At 42.3% G+C, this 20,157-nt stretch overlaps 1 protein-coding gene across 3 annotated transcripts in view; it reads left to right on the top strand.

The window, feature by feature from the left end:
• The window catches only part of CDK5RAP2 (CDK5 regulatory subunit associated protein 2), a 228,257-nt gene that overhangs the window by 168,068 nt on the left and 40,032 nt on the right, over positions 1–20,157 (top strand). For all 3 annotated transcript variants that reach the window (XM_049897012.1, XM_049897010.1, XM_049897011.1), the window contains 4 exons: positions 2,066–2,648; positions 4,424–4,656; positions 13,668–13,716; positions 16,489–16,664. In XM_049897012.1, coding sequence (XP_049752969.1) covers positions 2,066–2,648; positions 4,424–4,656; positions 13,668–13,716; positions 16,489–16,664 — 1,041 coding nt within the window. The remainder of the gene's footprint in view (positions 1–2,065; positions 2,649–4,423; positions 4,657–13,667; positions 13,717–16,488; positions 16,665–20,157) is intronic.

Genomic DNA, 20,157 nt, shown 5'->3' with positions numbered 1-20,157 from the left:
ATATTTGTAGCAGCTCTTTGTAAAACAAAAAGGTTTACAGTATGTGCACTGTGAGCAGATAGACAAGGGTGGACCTAAAGCCACGAAGAGAAGGTTGAACTAGAAGTTGGGACATACAGTCTTCTGATATAGGATTTTTGTGTGATTTCATTTCTGAGAGATCTCTTAGGTCACCTATTCCAAGCTACATCGTTGCTTTGCAGCATTTCCCCAGGTCCATAGGCATCGTATGCACACTTCCAGTGATGGGCATCCCTGTTCTCTGTGAGCAGTTGTAGGAAAGCAAAGGATGTTAGTATTGGTTGGCTCCTTCACTACTATGTGCTGTATACTGTGTTGCCTTTTTGAAGATATTATACTGTTTAACCCTAAAAACAAGACAAAATAAACACAAAACCCTTCACAGGGAATGATCTCTCCATTTTGCAGACGAAGTTGCTGAGGCTCAGAGAGGTTAAGTAATCTACCTAAGGTTATGCAGCTAGTAAGTGGCAGAGCCAGAGCTTGAAACCAGGTCTGTTGGATTTCAGAGGTGGATTTTTTTTTTTTTCTACTACATTCTACTGCCTCTTAAGTATTTAACCACTCTTTTTACCTTGAGCTGAAGGAGCCCTGGTGGTACAGTAGTTAAAGCAATTGACTGCTAACTGAAAGGTTGGTGATTCGAAACCACCAGAGGCTCCTTGGGAGAAACATATGGCAGTCTGCTTCCATAATAGCCTTGGAAACCCCATGGGGTTGATATGAGTTGGAATGGACTTGATGGCAGTGGGATTTTTTTTTTTTGGTTACATTGAGCTGAGCTTTCTCCATGGGCAGCAGGTGATGTAGTGTAGTGGTTAAGGACAGAAGCTCTGGAGTCAGGCCTGTGCTTGAAGCCTTGCAGCAACTGTATTAGGCATCCTTACTCATTTTACATACAGGGGAAACTGAGGCTTTGAAATAGTAAGTTACACGCTTAAAATAGTAAGTGACAAACCTGGGCACGATTCCATTTCTCTTTGACTTCAAAGCTGTGTGTTTTTTCTGCTGTACCATGCTTCTCTCAAACAAGAGTGGCTGCATCTCTGAAGATTCAAGCGAGCTCTAAGGAAGTAGTTCCCTGTATGGCTGAGTTAGTGAAACATTTTAGGAAAAGGGACATCATGGCATCTTGTGGAAACTGATAGACATGAAAATGAAAAGACTCACCTGTCATAGGTGTTTAGCATTACCGCTCTGTAAGGTTACTTCACTCTGTCCCTCAGTATTTATCAGCCCTAGTGAAACATTTTAGGAAAAGGGACATCATGGCATCTTGTGGAAACTGATAGACATGAAAATGAAAAGACTCACCTGTCATAGGTGTTTAGCATTACCGCTCTGTAAGGTTACTTCACTCTGTCCCTCAGTATTTATCAGCCCTTCCCTGATCTCTGATCTGCTGTACTAGCACTGAGAACATGGAGGTGGAAGGGCAGGCCCCTGCTGTGGGGGAACTTGCAGTCAGCCGGAGAGAGAGGCATCCAGATGACTGATTGCTGTGTAGATAAGTAATAAGCCCATCGTAATTGCTGCGTTAGCACCAGAGACATAGTATGTTTGTCAGGGGTAACGTGTGTAAGGGGCTGCAGGAGCTCAGAGGGGAGTGACTGTTCTGCATAGTCTGGAGATGGCCTGGCAGAGGAAAAATAATTGGATCTGGGTGATGGAGGACGCATAGAATTTCAAGTAGAGAAGAGGGCCAAGGGTATCCCAGGCAGAGGGAAGAGCATATGCGAAAGCACAGAGGCATGAAACAGCATGGTATGTGCAGGGGATTACCAGGTATTCCTGGGAAGGTTTCCTGGAACCAGATTATGGAGGGCTTCGGGTGCTGTGATAGGGAGTTTGGATTTGATCCTCAAGATAGGGAGCGATTGACAAGTTTCAGATGGGAGAGTGAATGAATTGAGGGGTAAGGGGGAAAGACTAGAGGCAGGGAGACTGGCTAGAAGGCTGCCGCCATGGTCCTGGCTTAGCTGTGAGGAGAGAGGGGGTGGGTTTCTGCACAGGAGATACTGACAAAAATGTGTTGGGTTTTCAGACTCTGAAATTTACCAACCTGATGACCTTGCCATCTTGCCAACATGCAAAGAGAATCCTTCCGAAGATTTTCTGGGCGCAACTTCAGTAGCTACTTACGCGAGTTCTAAGAGCCAGCTTTCTGTTAAAGTGAGCATGATTGAGACTGATCAGGCTGAGAACATTGATGCCTCAAATGATATGGAATACTTAAAACAGAAAATCTGTGACTTAGAAACTGAGCTCAAGGGCTACCAGAGTTTCATATTTCAGCTTCAATCAGGGAAGCACTCCCAGTGCAGTGAGGCCATTATCACTGTTTTGTGTGGGACAGAAGGGGCTCAGGAAGGCTTGAACAAGCCCAAGGGCAGTACTGACGATGAAGAAATGACCTTCTCAAGTTTGCACCAAGTACGTTATGTGAAACACATGAAAATCCTCCATCCACTGGCCCCTGCAATGATTGATGGCGGGATGCTGGAGAGCCTCAAACAGCAGCTGGTGGATCAGGAATATGAGCTACAGAAAGAGCAGAATTTGAACATGGAACTATTCAGTGAAATCCATAACCTGCAGAATAAGTTCCAAGATCTCTCACCCTCAAGGTACACTCACTCCACCTCTGCCTTCTCCCGCTATTTAAGCCTGCAGTTCCCCTCTGCTGCCACTAGGTTAGAGTCCCTGAGCTAAAGGGAAGGCTGCTCTGTGATAGGAGTGGGTGCATGCAGGGGAAGGCTTGATGGTGGGGTTAAGGGAGCCAGGCCGTGTGGAGAGGCACAGTGTCAGGCCACAAAGAACAGTGCCTGTGCACCTGAGCGTCAGGTGCTAGTCTTGTGGCCTCTGGAATTGGTAGAGCAGATTTTGCCCTTTTGAGGTTGGGGACTCAGGGTGAAGGTTTTGTACAGTCGTTTGGTGAGTTATAGTGTACTTGCTGAACTGCAGTGTTTACTCCTAGACTATGTTACTGGTTTTTGCTGTGCTGTGAAACTGAAGCCGATGTGTCCAAGGCAGAGTGGGGAGGAATGTAAATATTTTCCATATCTTTACCCTTTAAGGTCATCTTAGAGAAATAAGACTGTGTTGGAAGAGAAAAATTCTTAGGTCATGAAGATATGTTTTATGGGCATAGATATATATGGTTTGCTCTATGAAATATGGCAGAAATGGGATCCTTTGTAAAGTTGACCTTCATTTGTCACTAATTCGAGACAGACACATCGTTCTGAACTGTCAGGAGTCAGAGTGAATTTTTCAAGACCTCCTAAGCAGTGAAATTGAAGGAAGCTTGTATTTATTGGAAGTCTGTTATGTCAGGCCCCCAGCTAGGTACTTTTCTTATTTAATCTTAGAAATCACCCTGAGAAGGACGGGCTTTACGCTTGTTTTGTAGGTAAGGAGGGGTTGCTGTGACTTGTCTGAGCTCCGTCTCAGCCATTCATTGCTAGGGTCAAGCCCACATTATCCTGCTCTAGTACCCAGCTTCTTTCTCTTACATTAAACCACCCTCACCTTTAATGCCGGTGTCACATGATTTGTATGTGCATACTTGGTGTCAAGGGCGATCATCATTTCAGGAAAGAAGTAATGTGGTGCACTGTCAAGTCAGCATCTTTACCAAGCCACTCTGTGGATCCAGGTTACTGTGGCCACAGTTTATGAGCCATGTGTTTTTCTCAGTGTCCAATAGATGTGGAATCACAGTGGAAAAGACAGCTTACGGTGGTCAGGAGGTAGTATTACATGAAAGAGCATGGGCCTTGAACTCAGAGCTGTGTTTGAATCTGGAATCTTCACCACTTAACTGATTTTGTGATCTCCAAGAGGCAGTGTCCACATTTGTAAAAGGGAAGGCTCCTACCTTTGTTGTAAGATTGGAGGATTGGATAACATATAAAGCACCTGATTCCATGCCTGGCAGGTTGTAGACCCTCAAGAAATGGTAGGTAGTTTATGACTATGCCCTGACATTTCAGTTGAGGGGAGAGAGTCCTGTCCTTGTTTTCTTGCCTTACAGTTTCTTTTTTGAGAATTTGTGGTGGGTCCCTGGCCCTCGTGGCTCTTGTTTCTACAATTTAGAATAGTATTTTTGAAGACTGTATGGAAACTAATCTTTTTCCTGAGTCCTTGCCAATCCGTATTTTAATTGGGGGCTTTATAAGGTTAAAAATATTGTAGAAGAACCTTTGTTCCAGCATTTCTTGGCGATTTCGAAATCAAAGAGGGAGTAACCTTGTACTGTTTCAATTTTTCTAAAAGTATATATACTTGTACAGCTCCAGGCTTTTAAAAATTGTGCTCTGTCATTTTTCCAATTAGTGTTAAGGTCACAAAAATTCAATTCTGAAATGGTACAAGCATTTTCTTTCCCCTCTTTTATCAGATACGATTCATTAGTTCAGTCCCAAGCCAGGGAGCTCTCCCTTCAACGACAGCAGATTAAAGATAGCCATGGCATCTGTGTCATTTATCGTCAACATATGAACACCATGATGAAGGCATTCGAGGAGTTGCTGCAGGCCAGTGATGTGGACTACTATTTGGCTGAGAGTTTCCGGGAGCAGCTGAATCAATGTGTTGAACTACTGGAGAAACTGGAAAAGTTGTTTCTCAGTGGTAAGTGGGACGAAGTGCTGTAGCTTCTAAGTCATATCAGTAATTAATCTAGGACTTCTTGTTGGGGTGGGGAGGAACTGACTGCTTGGTCTACTTACCTTCCTCTCTTCTCCCCGATGAGGTGGTGGCAGGACCATACAGCCTGTTTCTTCCTTCCAGTGACCAATTCCATGTGGTTTGTAGTCTGCACTGTTCTAAACCAGGGGTTCAGTTTAAATGACTTGGGGACTCAGAACCACATGATTGCTGGTTCTTCAGACTTTTTAATAGAAGATGGAAATCTGATATTTTGTGTGAAAACTCGGGAGTTTTAAATGTTGGCAGACAAGTTAAATCAAAAGTTTTTTTTATTTGTGAAAAAAAAAAAAAAAAGTATATCCAAGGGTCATTGGTGGCCCATGATCTCTGCTTGAAGAGGAAGAATGAAAGAAAACATTTGCTGGGCATCTGCTGTATGCCAGGTACTTTAATACACTTTACTGCATTATAAATTAAAAAAATTTGCAACTTTTCGAGACTACAACAACGAATTTCCGTATACCCTTTATGCAGCTTCATTGGTTGTTAGCATTTTGCAACATTGGCTTTATCATTCTCTCTCTCTCTCCTCATACACACACACAACTATTATCTTTCTGAACGCTATGAGAGTAGATAGATGATATTATGCCCCTTACCCACTTAGATACTTCACCATATAGTTCCTCAGAACAAGGACATTTTCTTACATGACCACAGTATTATAATCAAAATCAGGAAATATATTTAATATACTATTATCTAATAAACAAACAAAAAAAACCAGAACCTACTGCTGTCGAGTTGATTCCGACTCATGGCGACCCTATAGGACAGAGTAGAACTGCCCCATAGAGTTTCCAAGGAGCGCCTGGCAGATTCGAACTGCCAGCCTCTCAGTTAGCAGCTGTAGCACTTAACCGCTACGCCCCCAGGGTTTCCTATTATCTAATACACAGTCTATATTCAGATCTCACTGATTGTTTCAGTAATGTCTTTTATGAGAGTTTTATTTCTGCTAGGATCCAGGATCTGGTCCCTACATTACATTTGGTTTGGTCCTTGATCTCCTTTAATCTGGAACAGCTCCTCGCCCTGTCTCTGTCTTTCTTGACATTGTCATATTTGAAGAGGTCAGTCTAGTTCCTCAGTTGGGATTATCTGTTGTTTCCTCATAATTAGATCCAGGTCCTGTAGTTTTGGCAGGAATACTGCATGAAGTGATGCTGTGTTCTCCTTGTATCACGTTAAGGAGGCACCTGATATCAGTTTGTCCCATTTTTGGTGATAGTAACTTTGATCATTTGCTTAAGGTGGTATCTGTCAGGTTTCTCCACTCTAAACTACTATATTTACCTTTGTCATGAATTAGTAATTAGTCGGGGATAACTTTGTGACTCTAAGTATCCTGCTCCTCATGCAACTTTTCCTTGTGAGTTTTACCATCCATTGATGGTTGTTGCCTGAGTTGGGTGTTACTATGATGATGGCAACATGCTGTTTTTTTCCTAATGCCATCATTCCTTCTTCATTTATTAGGTGGCATCTGCTTTAAGGACTAGCACTGCCCTTATCCCCTTCTATTTATATATTCGTTTTTTGTTTATTATCAGTATGGACTTATAGACACTTATTTTACTCAATGGGCTATTATCCATTACTTTCATTCATATTGATGCTGAAGTTGTCCCATATTTAGCAAGTGGCAGATCCTTTTGACGTCTCCATCTTTTTTTTTTAGCACGTCCTTACTTTCTGACACAAGAAGATGTTCTAGGCTTATCTTGCACTGTGTCCCAGGTCTGAATCAGCCATTTCTCTAAGTAGCCCTGGCTCCTTTTAGTGGGGAATGGTATTTAAAAACCAAGATTTCATGCTGGATGTGTTCATGGATACTAGGGTGTCATTGTTTCTAGGCCCTTTAGCAGACTGAACTAGGGATAGACAGTAAAACCTGTGAAAGCTGGAGCCCGTGTAAGGTGGAAACCTGTCAGAGAAGGAAAACTCAAATATTTTCCACCAATAGAGAGCATCCTGTCAAAGGCAGAAAACTTGCAAGACCCAGAAAAACAAAGCAGTCTTGGCAAGTTCTGGCATTCACGGTTTACATATATATACATATATATGTGCATGTGTGTGTATATATACACATATGTATATATTTTTTAAACTCATCACTTCACACTGATCCAGCTCCACTGAGTTGTTTCTTTTTTTAAATTTTAAATTGTGGTAAATATCTATATCTGTGTATCCTACAAAACATTTTGCAATTCCAACAATTTTCCCACGTACGTTTTAATGACACTAACTATGTTCGTTATGTTGTGCAACCATCATCACTGTCCATTTCCAAATTTTCCCAACACCACTGGGTTCTTTCTTCCTTTCCCCATTCTATATCTGTGAGTCCCTTCTCCAACAGTGAGAACCCTGGCTCTAGCAACATCAGTATGTCTACTCATTTGCTCAATTGCCTAACGTGTATGATAGTTCCCAAATTATTTCACTCATATACCACCATGAAAAACAAGCCTACCAGAAGAGTTCAAGATTTATTTATAGTTTTTTTTTTTTTTTTAGGCTAAATGTATACTTGTATTGAATTTAAAAGTTACTTGGTTTAGTTTTTTTTCCCCATAGTGTTGTCTTGTTATTTATTTGAAATATAATTATATTCATTTGTTTGTTTGCATTCAATTTTAGAGTTCTTCTCATCTTTATTGATTTAATTTAATTTTTGAATATGAAAAACATTTACATCCTCCCAAAGTTGAAACTTTTCTCCTTTTAAATTGTCTCTCTAAAGTTTCTATTTCATCCCTCTTCTTTATATCCATTATTATTGCTTTTTAGTCCCCTTTCTCTCTTAAATCCATTGGAATTGGGCTTTAGTTCTCCCAGCCACTTCACTGAAATGACATTTTTCTGAGTCATTAATAACTTCTGCTTTGCTAAATTTCAGTCTTTGTCTTACTCAAACTCACAGTAGTATTTGACATACTGGCCCTTCCCTCCTTCTGGAAATCTTTTCCTTACTTGGCTTCCAGGATATCACTCAACCTTCACTTCAACTCTCCTCCCACCTCTTCCTTTGAAGGTTTACCTTCAAAAGATAATCCACATCTGACCAAGTTTCTACTACATTATTGCTACCACTGGTCTCATTTGCTACTATCATCTTGCCTAGATTATTGCCATTGCCTCCTAACTGTCTTCCGTGTTTTCACCCTTGTCCCACTGCAGTCCATTTTTACACAATAGTCAGAGTGATCTTTTAAAAATGTAGGTCAGGTCATGTTCCTTCTCTACTCAAAAATAAAGGCCTTCTTTTTCACTCAGGGTAAGAGCCTAAGTCCATCTAGTGGTATACAAAGCCCTCTACCTTCAGGCCCCTACCACGTCTCTGCTCTCATCTCCTACCCTTTCACCCATGTCCCCCCTGCCTCGGCTACCGATTGTGATCTCATGATTGTGCTCAGCATAATCTCCAGGACATTTGCACTTTGTCTTCACTCTGATATATACCTCATTCCTTCAGGTCTTTTCTCAAATGTCATCCTATCAGTGAGCTTCTTGGACAACTATGTAAAACAGCAAGCCACCTCCGCCCCATCACTGGCATTTTCTTTTCTCCATACCCTGCTTTATTTTTCTCTATTCTTCTTTCACCATCTTACATGTTACATATTTATTTATATGTTTTTCTGTCTCCCCCACTAGAAAGTAAGCTCCATGATATTGTCTGTTGTGTTTGTTACTGTAGCCCTGGGACATACATAATGCCTGGTATGTTAGTAGACACTTAATACATATATTTTGAGAGAATGAATGAATGAATGCCAGTTTTACAGTTGCGATTGTGGCTCAGTGAGATTTGGAAACTCATCTGTGATCATATGTAGAGTGAGTAGTAGAGCTGAGATTTCAAAGCAGGTCTCTGGACAAAACCTCTTTCCACTAGGCCTACACGAATTTCATTTGGTATCATATATATTATTTGATTTAAACCTCACACTGACCTTGGAAATGTGAGGCATCCCCATTTAACAGATGTCAAAACCGAGGCACGGAAGTATTACCTTGCTTATCTAAATACATGGGCCTAGCAGTAAGAGTGCAGTCTTCGGAGTTGGGCTGCCTAGTCTAAAGCCCTGGCTACCCCTCCACCCCAATCTTGAAGCTGTCCACCTTGGGAAACTAACTTAACTCTTGGCCTCAGTTTCTTCACCTGTAAAATTAGCATTCTATTACCTTGGCTCAGTGGTTGGTACATGGCTCTTAAGTACTGAGTCCTCACTAGTATTTGTTCTTGTTGTGAGGGGGATGCATTCATACCTGCCAGTTTAATCTTGGAACAACTTGCTTTACAGGTGAGGGAACTTAGCCTTAGCAAAGGAGAGTGAATTGCTCAAAGTCATACCTGACTTGGCAGAACCAGGATTTGATGTCAGTTCTTCTGTCTCCAGACATGTAAAACAGGTGGTTCATGGGGGTCCACAAATGTTCAGTTAAATCCAGGATAAAACGTGGAACAGTTTGGCCTTCTGCGCCCAGGCAGTATTTTTCCCCCTGATTTTTTGACAAATGGCCTATTAGGCTGTGAGTGTCATTTGGTCACTAGAACAGAAGCCTGTTACAGACTGATTTTCTTTGTACTCTAGAACCTTTGGGGGCCAGAACATAGGATTACTTGACTTTTCCAAGCGTTATAAAAATCTACTTTATTCTGGCTAAGTTTTTCCGTATAAGCTAGTTTTTATTTTATTAGCAGCGAAATTAACTCAGCCCTCAAGATAGAGCTGTATCTTCCAGGCCTGAGGCGTTTTCCATCTGTCTCTTTTCTTTCCAGGAGTCCTCACCCTGGGTCCTAGGAAGTGGGAGGCTGAGAGAAAGTGCCTCTGGCACCAGCTACCCTCCCTCCCTTATCCAACCCCCCCGCTTGATTTATTCTTTAGTTACTTACCTTGACAAGCCCGAGGAGATCCTACTTCTTGTTTCCTGTGGATTCTTGTGATAGAAGCGTTTCAAACTTAGACAACACAAACATAAAAGTTTATCTTCTTCTGCAAAAGGTAGGAAAGTCCCAGGACCTCACTACAGCACTTTTTCTTAGAGAATAAAGTGTAATACAGAGGAGGGTCCTTCTTGACTGCTGTCTAAGAGGAGTGGCTCCTGAATTACGAAGTGAGCTTTATCATAAAGAAGTTTTGTACTTGAGGCAGTATAGCATGAGTTCTTAAAACATTGAAATATAGTCTTTTTTTTTTTTTTTTAATTAATACAAAGGAGCATATGTTTATAATGGGATAAAAGATAAGCAGATACTCCTATAATTGCATCAGTCACATAGCAAAGCATGAACATCCTGGAGTTTATACTTCTAGACCTTTTGTATGGGTATGTGTATTTTTTTATGGAAATGACTGTTTGCAACCTCTCCCTTTGTTCAGTTATAGATAATCTTAATCTACATCATGAGTTTTAGTGGCTGTGGAGCATTCTTTTGTATGGATATACCATAATTTATTTAATCATTCTCCAGTAGATGGATATTTAGGTTGTTCCCAGTTTGGGAATATTATAAACTACACTGTTTTGGAATCTTTGTGATATCCTTGTTATTTCTTTAATAATACTTAATTAGTAGAATCTGAGAAGTAAGATAATAGTGTGGTTTCTTAATGCTTGTAAGGGGCAGAGCTGGGGTTCTCTCCTAGCTTCGTAGGCTAGGGATTCTGACTGGGGTCTGGGATTTCTGGAAGATTCTGTGGGTATGCACATTTTACTACTCTGTTCCTGTAGGCAAAAGCTCTGTAGGAAGTGCTTCCAGGAGGAAGGGGTACTGGAGCTCAACCTTCCATATAGGAAGATTCATAGTTTTTGGAAAAGGGTATTTTAGGAGAAGGGATGGCATGTGCAAGTTATGGTTAACATAGTGAACCAGGCTATGAAATGAGATGGAGGATTTTTCCTCTTAAGTATCACTGAAATCTGCCCTCCCCACAGCCTCTCAGCTCCTTACGTTTATAAAACAGTTCTTTCCTGCCTTGAAGATATGGCTTAGTTGCCACCTTTTCTAAATTTTCCCCAGTGGTCCAGGCTGGATTATGTTTATCTCCTCTATGTGTCCTCCTGTGGTATCCCGTGGTGACCCTTATGGAAGCACTGTAGTGTGTAGTGTAATTGTCTTTTGAGTCCATCTTCCCCCTCAGATGTGAACTCATTGAGGGCAGGATGGCTGCTTATTCATCTCTGTTTCCTCAGTGTCTAGCACAGGCACCTGGAAGGAGCACCGTGAATATTTACTAAGAAGTACTAGTGAGAAGGAATGGAAGACTCATTTGGGTCAGCCAGGCTATGATATTTGAACTCAATTCTATATGACTGACAGATTTCGAGTTAGGGAATACTCTTTTCAAAAGAGGCTTCTTAAACGGTAGCAGCATGCAGGGTGGATCCATGGAGAGAGGAAACTGAAGGTGGGTCGACCAGTTACAAGTCTGCCCTGTATGATAGTCCTCTTGCTTGTTCCATGTTTTGATGGGCAAACTAGATGTTTATTATTTGAAAAGATGAAGCTCCTCCTCCCTCCACACTGCCATACACTATATACCTCCTGGGTATAGCAATAAGGCTTGCCCGAGAGATGGAGCAGTGTTTTCATGACATGCAGCCTAAGCTTTTGGAAGAGCCTGACAGATGGTACTCTGTCACCTGTGTGAAGGCAGTTTCCACCAAGAAATTCAAATGCATCAGTTGTAATGAGGTCCCTGTGAATCCCACAGTAACAGTTTGTCATTTGGTTTTAAAGAACTCTGCTGCGATAGGAGAATGGGTAGGATGCAGTTGTTGTTATGTTATTGTAAGTTCCCCAAAGGGTCTCTTACTTGAAGAAGGAGAAACCCAGGCAGCTGGTGGTATCATCGTACTTCTTTCTGTGGTCATGGATTTTGTGAGGAATTGAGGAGAGATTTTTGCTGATTTTAAGATGGCTTTATGGTCAGGAGACCTGGGCTGCTTAAAGCCTGCCCCAAAACAAGAAGGGTTCCCTGCCCTTTGGAGTTCCTGATATACCTCTAGAGAACAGCAAATGTGAAGAGGATGTCACATTACTGTTTGCCTGGCTAGTGCGTGTGTGACTCCTAAAGATCTTTGGAAGGCTGGGCTGGAGCAGATGGCCCATTCTTGGAGTCTGTAGGACCAGAGTCTTACCATCAGCCCTGGTGCAGGTGTGAGAAGAAAAATGCTGACTGAGCTATCCTTTTAATGTGCTGTTGGCCCTGCCCATTTGTGAGGGTCTTGGAATCTGACCCTATCAGCTGAGTATCTCCACCACGCCCCCCTCCCACCCCAAGGAGGAACGTGGAGGGGCATCCACTGTGGTAGAGGCCTGTCAACCTCTACTGTCTTTTGAGGAGCCAAAATATCATGTCATTTTTAGCCAAGATGGAACCAGAAGGATCAAGGTATAGATTTGTGATTGAGCTAGATAGAAAAACACCCATGTCCCTTGCTTAACTGTATTAAAGTAAATGAGAGTATGAATTGGGGAAAGTGAGAGAAAGTCAAAGCATTAAAGCTCCTGAGTTTCCATGTTTTTGCTGTAAAATGGAGACAACACTGTGCTTATAGGATTGTTGTGAAACCTCAAGGAGATGTGGATATTAAAGAATGACACTCAGGGCCTGGTGCCTGCTTGGTCAGGGCCCTCTGACTCATTCTCCATCCCTGCAGGGGTAGATGACTTTCAAGCACTCATTAAGACGCACTGACTCTTGGTGCCCAGGTGGCCCAACTGGTGGGGTGGAGAGGGAGTCTAGAGAGCAATTCCACCGGCCTGTGAGTTTGTGGGAGGGAACCACAAGACGTAACACAAATGTGCAAGCCTTCAGTGATCTTTTCCTCTGCACTGTGGTGTTTGAGAACTTTTCCTTTTAGGAGTAGTTTTGAAAATTGTGTGTGTGGGTGCAGTTTAATTATAGTCTCATTTTCAAGTACAGCTATAGAAGGTTTTGTCTTTTTCTTTAGCCATGCGTTAGCTTCTTCAAAGAGCTTGTTCCAGTCTGCAATTTCCAGAGTTCTGAAGTATTTTTAAAATAAAGTTGTTAGTCTCTTTGAAATCTGGGCTCATGTGCTTCCTTTCAAATGGCAAATGATGACATGCAGGAAGAGAGTAGAACATCTTTTGCTCAACTACACTTTGAGCTTTGTTTTGTTTTCTTTTGTTATTTCATGCAGTCATTCCCCCTTGCTGCAGATAGTGGCTTTTTCATCTACACTGATATACTCCTTTCCCTACTAATCCCACTTCTGGGAGTCTTTCCTGAGGAAATAAATTAAATGGAGATAAAGCTATATGCACAAAGATGTTTATTTGATTCATTTATAGAAGTGAAAATTTGGAGATGGCCTAAATGTCAAATAGAGGACTGTCTAAAAACTGTATGCCTACAATGGAATGTTAATGCAGTCGTTATAAATGATGTTTTAAAGCAAATGTAGTAAGAGAAATGCTTATAGTAAAGTACCAAGTGAAAAAATTAAGTCCCAATATACTATTAATTAACTATGCCAAAATGCTTGGAAAAAACAATGGAAGAAAATCTGATAAATGTGTTTAGTGCGTACCTGGAGGATGGTGCTCTTCTTCTTGATACTGTTACCCTTTCCCTATAATAAGCATGTATCTTGTTCATATCAGAGTTTTAGAGAAGGAAAAAAGGAACTGTACCCAGCAATGCCTTGGTGATAGCTTTTTAGATTCAGCGATGTTCCCTTCCTACTAAAACTAGTGCCAGAGCAGTGATAAAGGAGTCTACAGTCAGAACTGTGTTCTGGGTAAATCCTACTTTAAATATCTGGGATTGTTATAGAGAGCCTTTAAACAAATGAAACAGTACCTCTGAAAATGTATGAGCAAGAAATTATTAGGAAACACTTAAAAAAAAAAAAAAACTTTTCTCCTTTCTTGATGTTGTTTCTGCTTCCAGGAAAGTCAGCTGAAGTGGAAGTGAGCACCCAGAATGAACTGATACAGAGGTAAGTGTGTAGCATTTGTTTGGTTTGCCTACCAGCCTTTCGAGTATTCTGGCTCTCTCCCGTTCTGTTAGTTTCCTGCTTCTTGTAAATAAGGCACAGGCACCTACGGAACTGACAACGGCCGTACAAAACCAAGAGCTTATGCTTGTGTTTTCTGCAGCCATCCTTCTTCATTTGTTTCAGGTTATTTGTGACATTTCTCTGTCAGGTGATTCGACCCAGATAACAGTTTCCTTCTATTGGCTTCTGAGTACCTGTCGAATAAATCCTAGACTTCTAAGCCCAGCATTTTATGGCCTTCTCAGGGCTTCAAGATGTCCCTTTCGGTTATGCTTCAACCTGCTAGGGCTTTTTAGTGTTCTCCAGACCCATCCTACTCTTTCAGACTGTGCCTGTTCATGAGCTGGGCATTCTACCTTCTTCCTCCTCGTAGTCTGAGAATCGCTCTTTAGGCCCAGTTCACATGGAAATGAACTTGCTTCTCCCCAATACCCCCACCTCTCCACCATACCCTGGGATCAATTTTCCTTGCTGTAGCACTTGGCAAGTAATCGCGATACAGCACTTACCACATAATATTGTAATACTTTCTGCATCTGTCCTTCCACTGCCAGAATTCCTCAAGGGAGAGGAAAGGAGCTAGCATGAACTGGGTATTGCTGTATGTCAGCCACTGCCCTAGGTATGCCCCTATATTACTTCCAATCCTTCAAGGTGAGCATTACTGTCCCCATTATAAGATGAGGAGCCTGTGGGTCAGAGAGTTGCATGCTTGCCATTAAGGGGTGGAGCTGGGATTTGTACTTGAATCTATTGGACTTAATACCTGTGCTCTAATTGTTATTCCACATTGCCTTTTGCCCTCAAAGACTGGGTCTTGAAAATCTCTATGCCTGCACCAAGTGTCTGGTATGTAGTTGAGTTCAGAAAATGTTCGTGGTATAAAGTAGAGTTCAGAAAATGTTCGTGGTGTAAACAAATTGTATCTTTCTCAGCTTGTGTCTATGGCTGACTGAAAATGTCAAGGTTTTGCCCTCTTCTGTTTACTCGTCAAGGGTTCTGAATGCTACTAGTTTTATTGGGTATTTTCCCCCTCTTAGAAGCTGTGGCCTCTGGGTTCTAGGGGGGCCATATGAAGAAATAGGGCCGGTCTGGGGTACACAATTTTAGATTTTATTGACATCATGAAGGCCACCAGCATTCTTAGAGCAAACAGGCAAGGAGGTATCACAAGCTGAGCTCACTGGAGGACATTTTAATCAAGGCTTCTGTAAGTTTAGAGGAAATCCTGCTCTCCCACTGCAGTAGTTTCACAGTTTCCTCCCAGTTCAGTCTTCCATTTTCATTCCCATAATAACAGCTCACATCTTATTGGCAGATTGTAGAGGGCAAAGGAAGGCTTCCCAGATGGGGAAGAATCTTAGCTGAGATCCAAAGGATGAGAGTCAGAGGGGGCAAGCATTGTTGGGAGAGTGTCCATGCACGAGGCAAGGGAGTTGTGGTCCCTTTGGGGTTCAGTATACTTGGTGTGACTGGTGCATAGAATGTGAGGGTTAGCTAGAGAGGCATGTAGGAGCACATTGGGATGGTCTGCAAATGCTGTGGTAAGAGTTCAAACTCTGTTCTATTGGAAGAGGGTAGTCTTTGAAGGTGGTTAAGCTGGAGCTAGATAGGGTCAGATTTGCCATTTTGATAGACTGCATTGGTTGCTGTGGAGAATGGGTTGGAGAGAGCCTATTTTAGCCCTCCTCCACCAATGTGCCACCCCTTTCCATTTCTGACAGATCTGTTTATTTTCCTTCTGTTCTACCTTTTTTTAGCTGTACGCTTAACACTCACACAGGTCATGCCTAAGCTAATTAAATGGATGCCCTTGGCCCATTCTGCATTTTTGCAAGCCAGCAGCAAGCCTACGCATCCATCACTGTCTGAGTGAAGTTGCATCTGGTGTTTACCTGTTAATGAATGCATTGCAGCTTTGGAGTCCTTTGTTCTTGTCTGAGCTCATGAATAATGAGACTGTAGCCACTGACAGGAAGTAATAGGAAAAAGTGGGAGAAAAAAGAGCTTAAATTAAGGAGCTTATCTATAGTGGAGATTCCTGTGGGCTTTTCGTAGAGTTCAAGTTGTTTTTCCTCACCGCTTAGGCGGCCCTTGGGAAATACAGGTTAATAACCAGATGATTGCCAGAATAACGATATTGAGACCTACTTGGGGACCATGAGGGTTTTGAGATTTTTAAACCCATAAGACCACTTCATGGGTTTGGGCTGAAGCTTCCACGTTCTTTTGGGGCCATGGAGCCAGACAGACCTGGCTTCACATCTCAGCTCTGCCACTTACAAACTGTGAGACTATGGGTAAGCTTGTGATGAGCTTCAGTCAGTCCAACTCTATATTCCCTATTTCGAAGGGTGGCTGTGAGGAGGACCACATAAGATAATGCATCTGAAATGCCTGGCACAGAGCAGACGTTGGATAAACAGCTGCCATTGACCCATAACCTCTGTTGTGATTGCTTCCCTACAAGTCAGTCTGTCGAATGGGCACAATCCCTTTGTTCCCCTTTTTGACTCCAAACTCAAGCCCACTGGGCCCTTTTTGTTTTTAGAACTTTCTTACTATCTGCTTTAGGGGAAAAAAAAGGCTGGCGAAAATTACAAATATGGAGAAATTATAAAGGGCAAAGAAATTTTAAGTGTTTTTAAATCATGGTCCTGCCTTGGGATTTGGGCATGGGAAATCATTGATCTTTCACTCCCAATGTTTAAGGATTGAAGAAGACAACTTAACCTACCGACATAGTCTACCTGAATCTCCTGAGCCTTCAGCCTCACATGCGCTGTCCGATTGTGAAACATCTGAAAAGTCCTCTTTCTTCTCACGAGACCAGAAGCAGGATAGCGAGATTGAGAAGATTTCGGTTATAGCAAACAATTTTTCTCAAGGTAAGCTAAGCTTTACTAAGCATTTTAAATATATCCTAGTTTTTCCCCCTTTTTCAAGTAATGACAAACCTTGTTTGACTAGAATGCTTATAGAGTTCACTGAGAGTTAATCTGAAAAAGGCTGTTAAAAATATTTCTTAAACAATAATTTGCTATCTTGCCTTAGTAACCAGAGTGTGGTGACATTTGAATGTTTCTCTGATGAAAGGAGATGCCACAAGGGCCAAAGCTGGTCATTCACTATTTCATACATCACAAGAGAAAGCTATGGTTGTAGAAAGTGTAGGTGATTAGGGAAAAATCAATTTTATATTTGAAATGATGATTTAATATATGACTTGCTCTTTACCTGCTCTTGTAACAAGGGCAGGCTGGAAAGCACAGAAGTTATATGTCAGTTCTAAGTCTGGTTAATTTCCTATTTACTTGTTTTTTTCGAAATTCATCCTAAGGCAGGGTCACTTTGACGACTCTTCTGCTTTGAGTCATACAGATGCCCAAGAGTACCTAACTCTCTGTTCTGATATTTTGTAGTTCAATAAGTCTGTGCTGTTCCCTTCAGTGTGACCCTTGGCCCATTGGGTCACCCCTTCTGCTGCCTCTGACCATGGATCCATGAACTCAGTTGTCAGAATTAACCCCCCAAGACCTCACCTGCCCCTGAACTTCCGATCCATGAACTCAGTTGTCAGAATTAACCCCCCAAGACCTCACCTGCCCGTGAACTTCCCTTTAGCTTTTCTCTATTGCAGCCTTCATTGCCTTCTCTTGGGGCTTAATGTTTGTATTTTGATATATTTCAGAGGTTCAAGGGATTGTATGAACCAGGGATCAGCATACTTTTCCTATAAAGGATTGAAAGGTAGTAAATATTTTAGGTTTTGTAAGCCGTATGGTTTCTTTGGCAACTATTCAACTCTGCCATTGTCACATGAAAGTAGCCATAGACAAAATGTACATAAATAGATATTTCTGTGTTCTGTCTTAGGCATCTAGTACTGCTATAACAGGAATATCACAAATGAATGGCTTTAACAAAGAGAAATTTATTCTCTCACAGCCTGGGAGGCTGGAAGTCTGAATTCAGGGTGCCAGCTCCAGGGGAAGGCTTTCTCTCTCTGTCGGCTCTAGGGGAAGGTCCTTGTCATCAATCTTCCCCTAGTCTGGGAGCTTTTCAGAGCAGAGACCCTGAGTCCAAAGGATGCATGCTTTTGGCTCTGCTTTCTTGGTGGTATGAGGTCCCACTGTCTTTCTGCATGCTTCTCTCTTCTATATCAAAAGAGATTGACTTAAAACACAACCTAATCTTGTAGATGGAGTCCTGCCTCATTAACATAACTGCCACTAATCCCACCTCATTAACATTATTGTTGTTGTAGTTAGGTGCCTGTGAGTTGGTTCTGACTCATAGTGACCCTATCAGACAGAGTAGAACTGCCCCATAGTGTTTCTAAGGAGAGGCTGGTAGATTTGAACTGCTGGCCTTTTGGTTAGCAGCCGAGCTCTTAACCACTACCCCACCAGGATTCCACTAACATCGTAGAGGTAGGATTTATAACACACAGGAAAACCATATCAGATGACAAAATGGTAGATAGTTACACAGTACTGGGAATCATGGACTAGCCAAGTTGATAACATATTTTGGGGGGATACAATTCAAAACATTATATTTCACCCTTTGGCCCCCCAAAATTCATGTTCTTGCCACATATAAAACACATTCATCTCATCATATCATAGCAAAAGTCTTAAATCAACTCTAAGCCCAAAATCCAAAAATCCCTCTTCATCTGTGAAAGCCAGATTATAAGTTATCTGCTTCCAAAGTACAATGATGGAGCAGCCACAAGCTAGACATTTCCATTACAAGTGGAAGAAATTGGAGGGAAAGAAGAATAACAGGCACCAAGCAAGTCAGCAGAACATATTACTTTAGCCCTCAAGGCTTGAAAATAATTCTCTGTTCTCTGAGACCCTTTAGGCAATAGCCCTGCCCTCCAGACTCTAGGTGCTGGCCACACTCTCTGGATCCTGGGTGGAGGTCCCTCGGCCCTGGGCTTCAGGTCCGCCTTCCAGGCCCACTGGAATAGCAGCTGTGCTCCTCGGCTTTGGGCAGTCTCATTCTCCTACTCCATAAGAGTGGTAACTCCACCCTTTGAGGCTGAGGCAGCTCTGCTTCCTATGTTCCTTGTCTTTTCAGCTTCCGTTTCCCTGTTCCTTGGCCTCTTGGCCCCTTTGGGCCTAGCTGCCTGTGTCAGCCCTGCTGGGGCAAGTGTTCCAAAGCTCTTTACAACCACTGATAAGTGCCTTGACGTACTGCACTCCACCAGTAAACTTCAACCAGAAGGCACTCAGCTTTCTTGCTCCATGGGTCGGCTCCAGTGCTGTCTCACGTAGGCCTCCTGGTTCTGCTGCTGCTTCTCGCCATTTGTTCCGTCTCCAGCTCTCCTCACTTCCTTTTCAGTCCTCACCAGAATTGGCTTTGATGTCCATAATTCCACCAACAGTCTCTTCAAGGCAATCTAAGCTTTTACAAGTAGGCACTTTAAAATGCTTCCAGCCTCTACCCATTCACAGTTTAAAAACCACTTCCACATTTTAGGTGTCTGTTAGAGCAGCACCCCACTCTCTCGGTACCAAATTCTGTCTTAGTTATCTAGTGCTGCTATAACAGAAATACCACAAGTGGATGGCTTTAATGAAGGAAAATTTATTCTGTCATAGTCTGGGAGGCTAGAAGTCTGAATTCAGGGTGCCAGCACCAGGGGAAGGCTTTCTCTCTCTGTTGTCTCTGGGGGAAGATCCTTGTCATCAATCCCCTGGTCTGGGAGCTTTTCAGAGCAGGGACCCTGGGTCCAGGGGAAACTTTATTTACAAAAAGAGGTGGTAGCTGGATTTGGCTCATAGCTATAGTTTTCTGACCCCTGGTGTGGACATCATACCTCAATTGATAGCCTCTGGTCTCTCCCTTCTTTCAGTGGGTTGTTTGCAAGAGTAGATTTTGTAGAGCACCAGTCGTACCCTGGCACCTCTTTGCTTGAAGCTCTTTGTTGAAATCTGATCACATAGATTGATGGTTTTCAAAAATTTTAATTTTTTTTGCAGTAGAACTCCCCTTCCTTTTTTTTATTTTTAAGAAGACGTTTTGCATGGGGTTTCAGTATGTACAAGAGATGTGAGTAGAGCCTTTGTCCCCAGTGGTGGCTTCTGAGGCTCCTCTAGGGTACTTAGGGCTCAGAGGATCACAGTATGAAAATATGTCCAGTGCATGAAGTGCACATTTTTGCCATAACTCGAGTATTATCTGAGGTCTTCCAGCAGCAAGTCACCTGGATGTGATTTCTTTGAATTTCCAGCTATATCCCTATGTGATTTCTGTGAGTTTCTGAGTGCTTGCTTTTTTCCCAGTCACTTCTGGCTCTGTGTCCTGCTTTCCCTAATTTATGTCAGACCATGAATTATTTCGCTGTCCCTAGTGCCATCTCTGTTC

Source organism: Elephas maximus, chromosome 9 (genome assembly GCF_024166365.1).
Source record: "Elephas maximus indicus isolate mEleMax1 chromosome 9, mEleMax1 primary haplotype, whole genome shotgun sequence".
NCBI classification, from domain to species: Eukaryota; Metazoa; Chordata; class Mammalia; order Proboscidea; family Elephantidae; genus Elephas; species Elephas maximus.
Note: the sequence above shows the minus strand (reverse complement) of the source record. Positions and strands in the feature narration are given on the sequence as shown.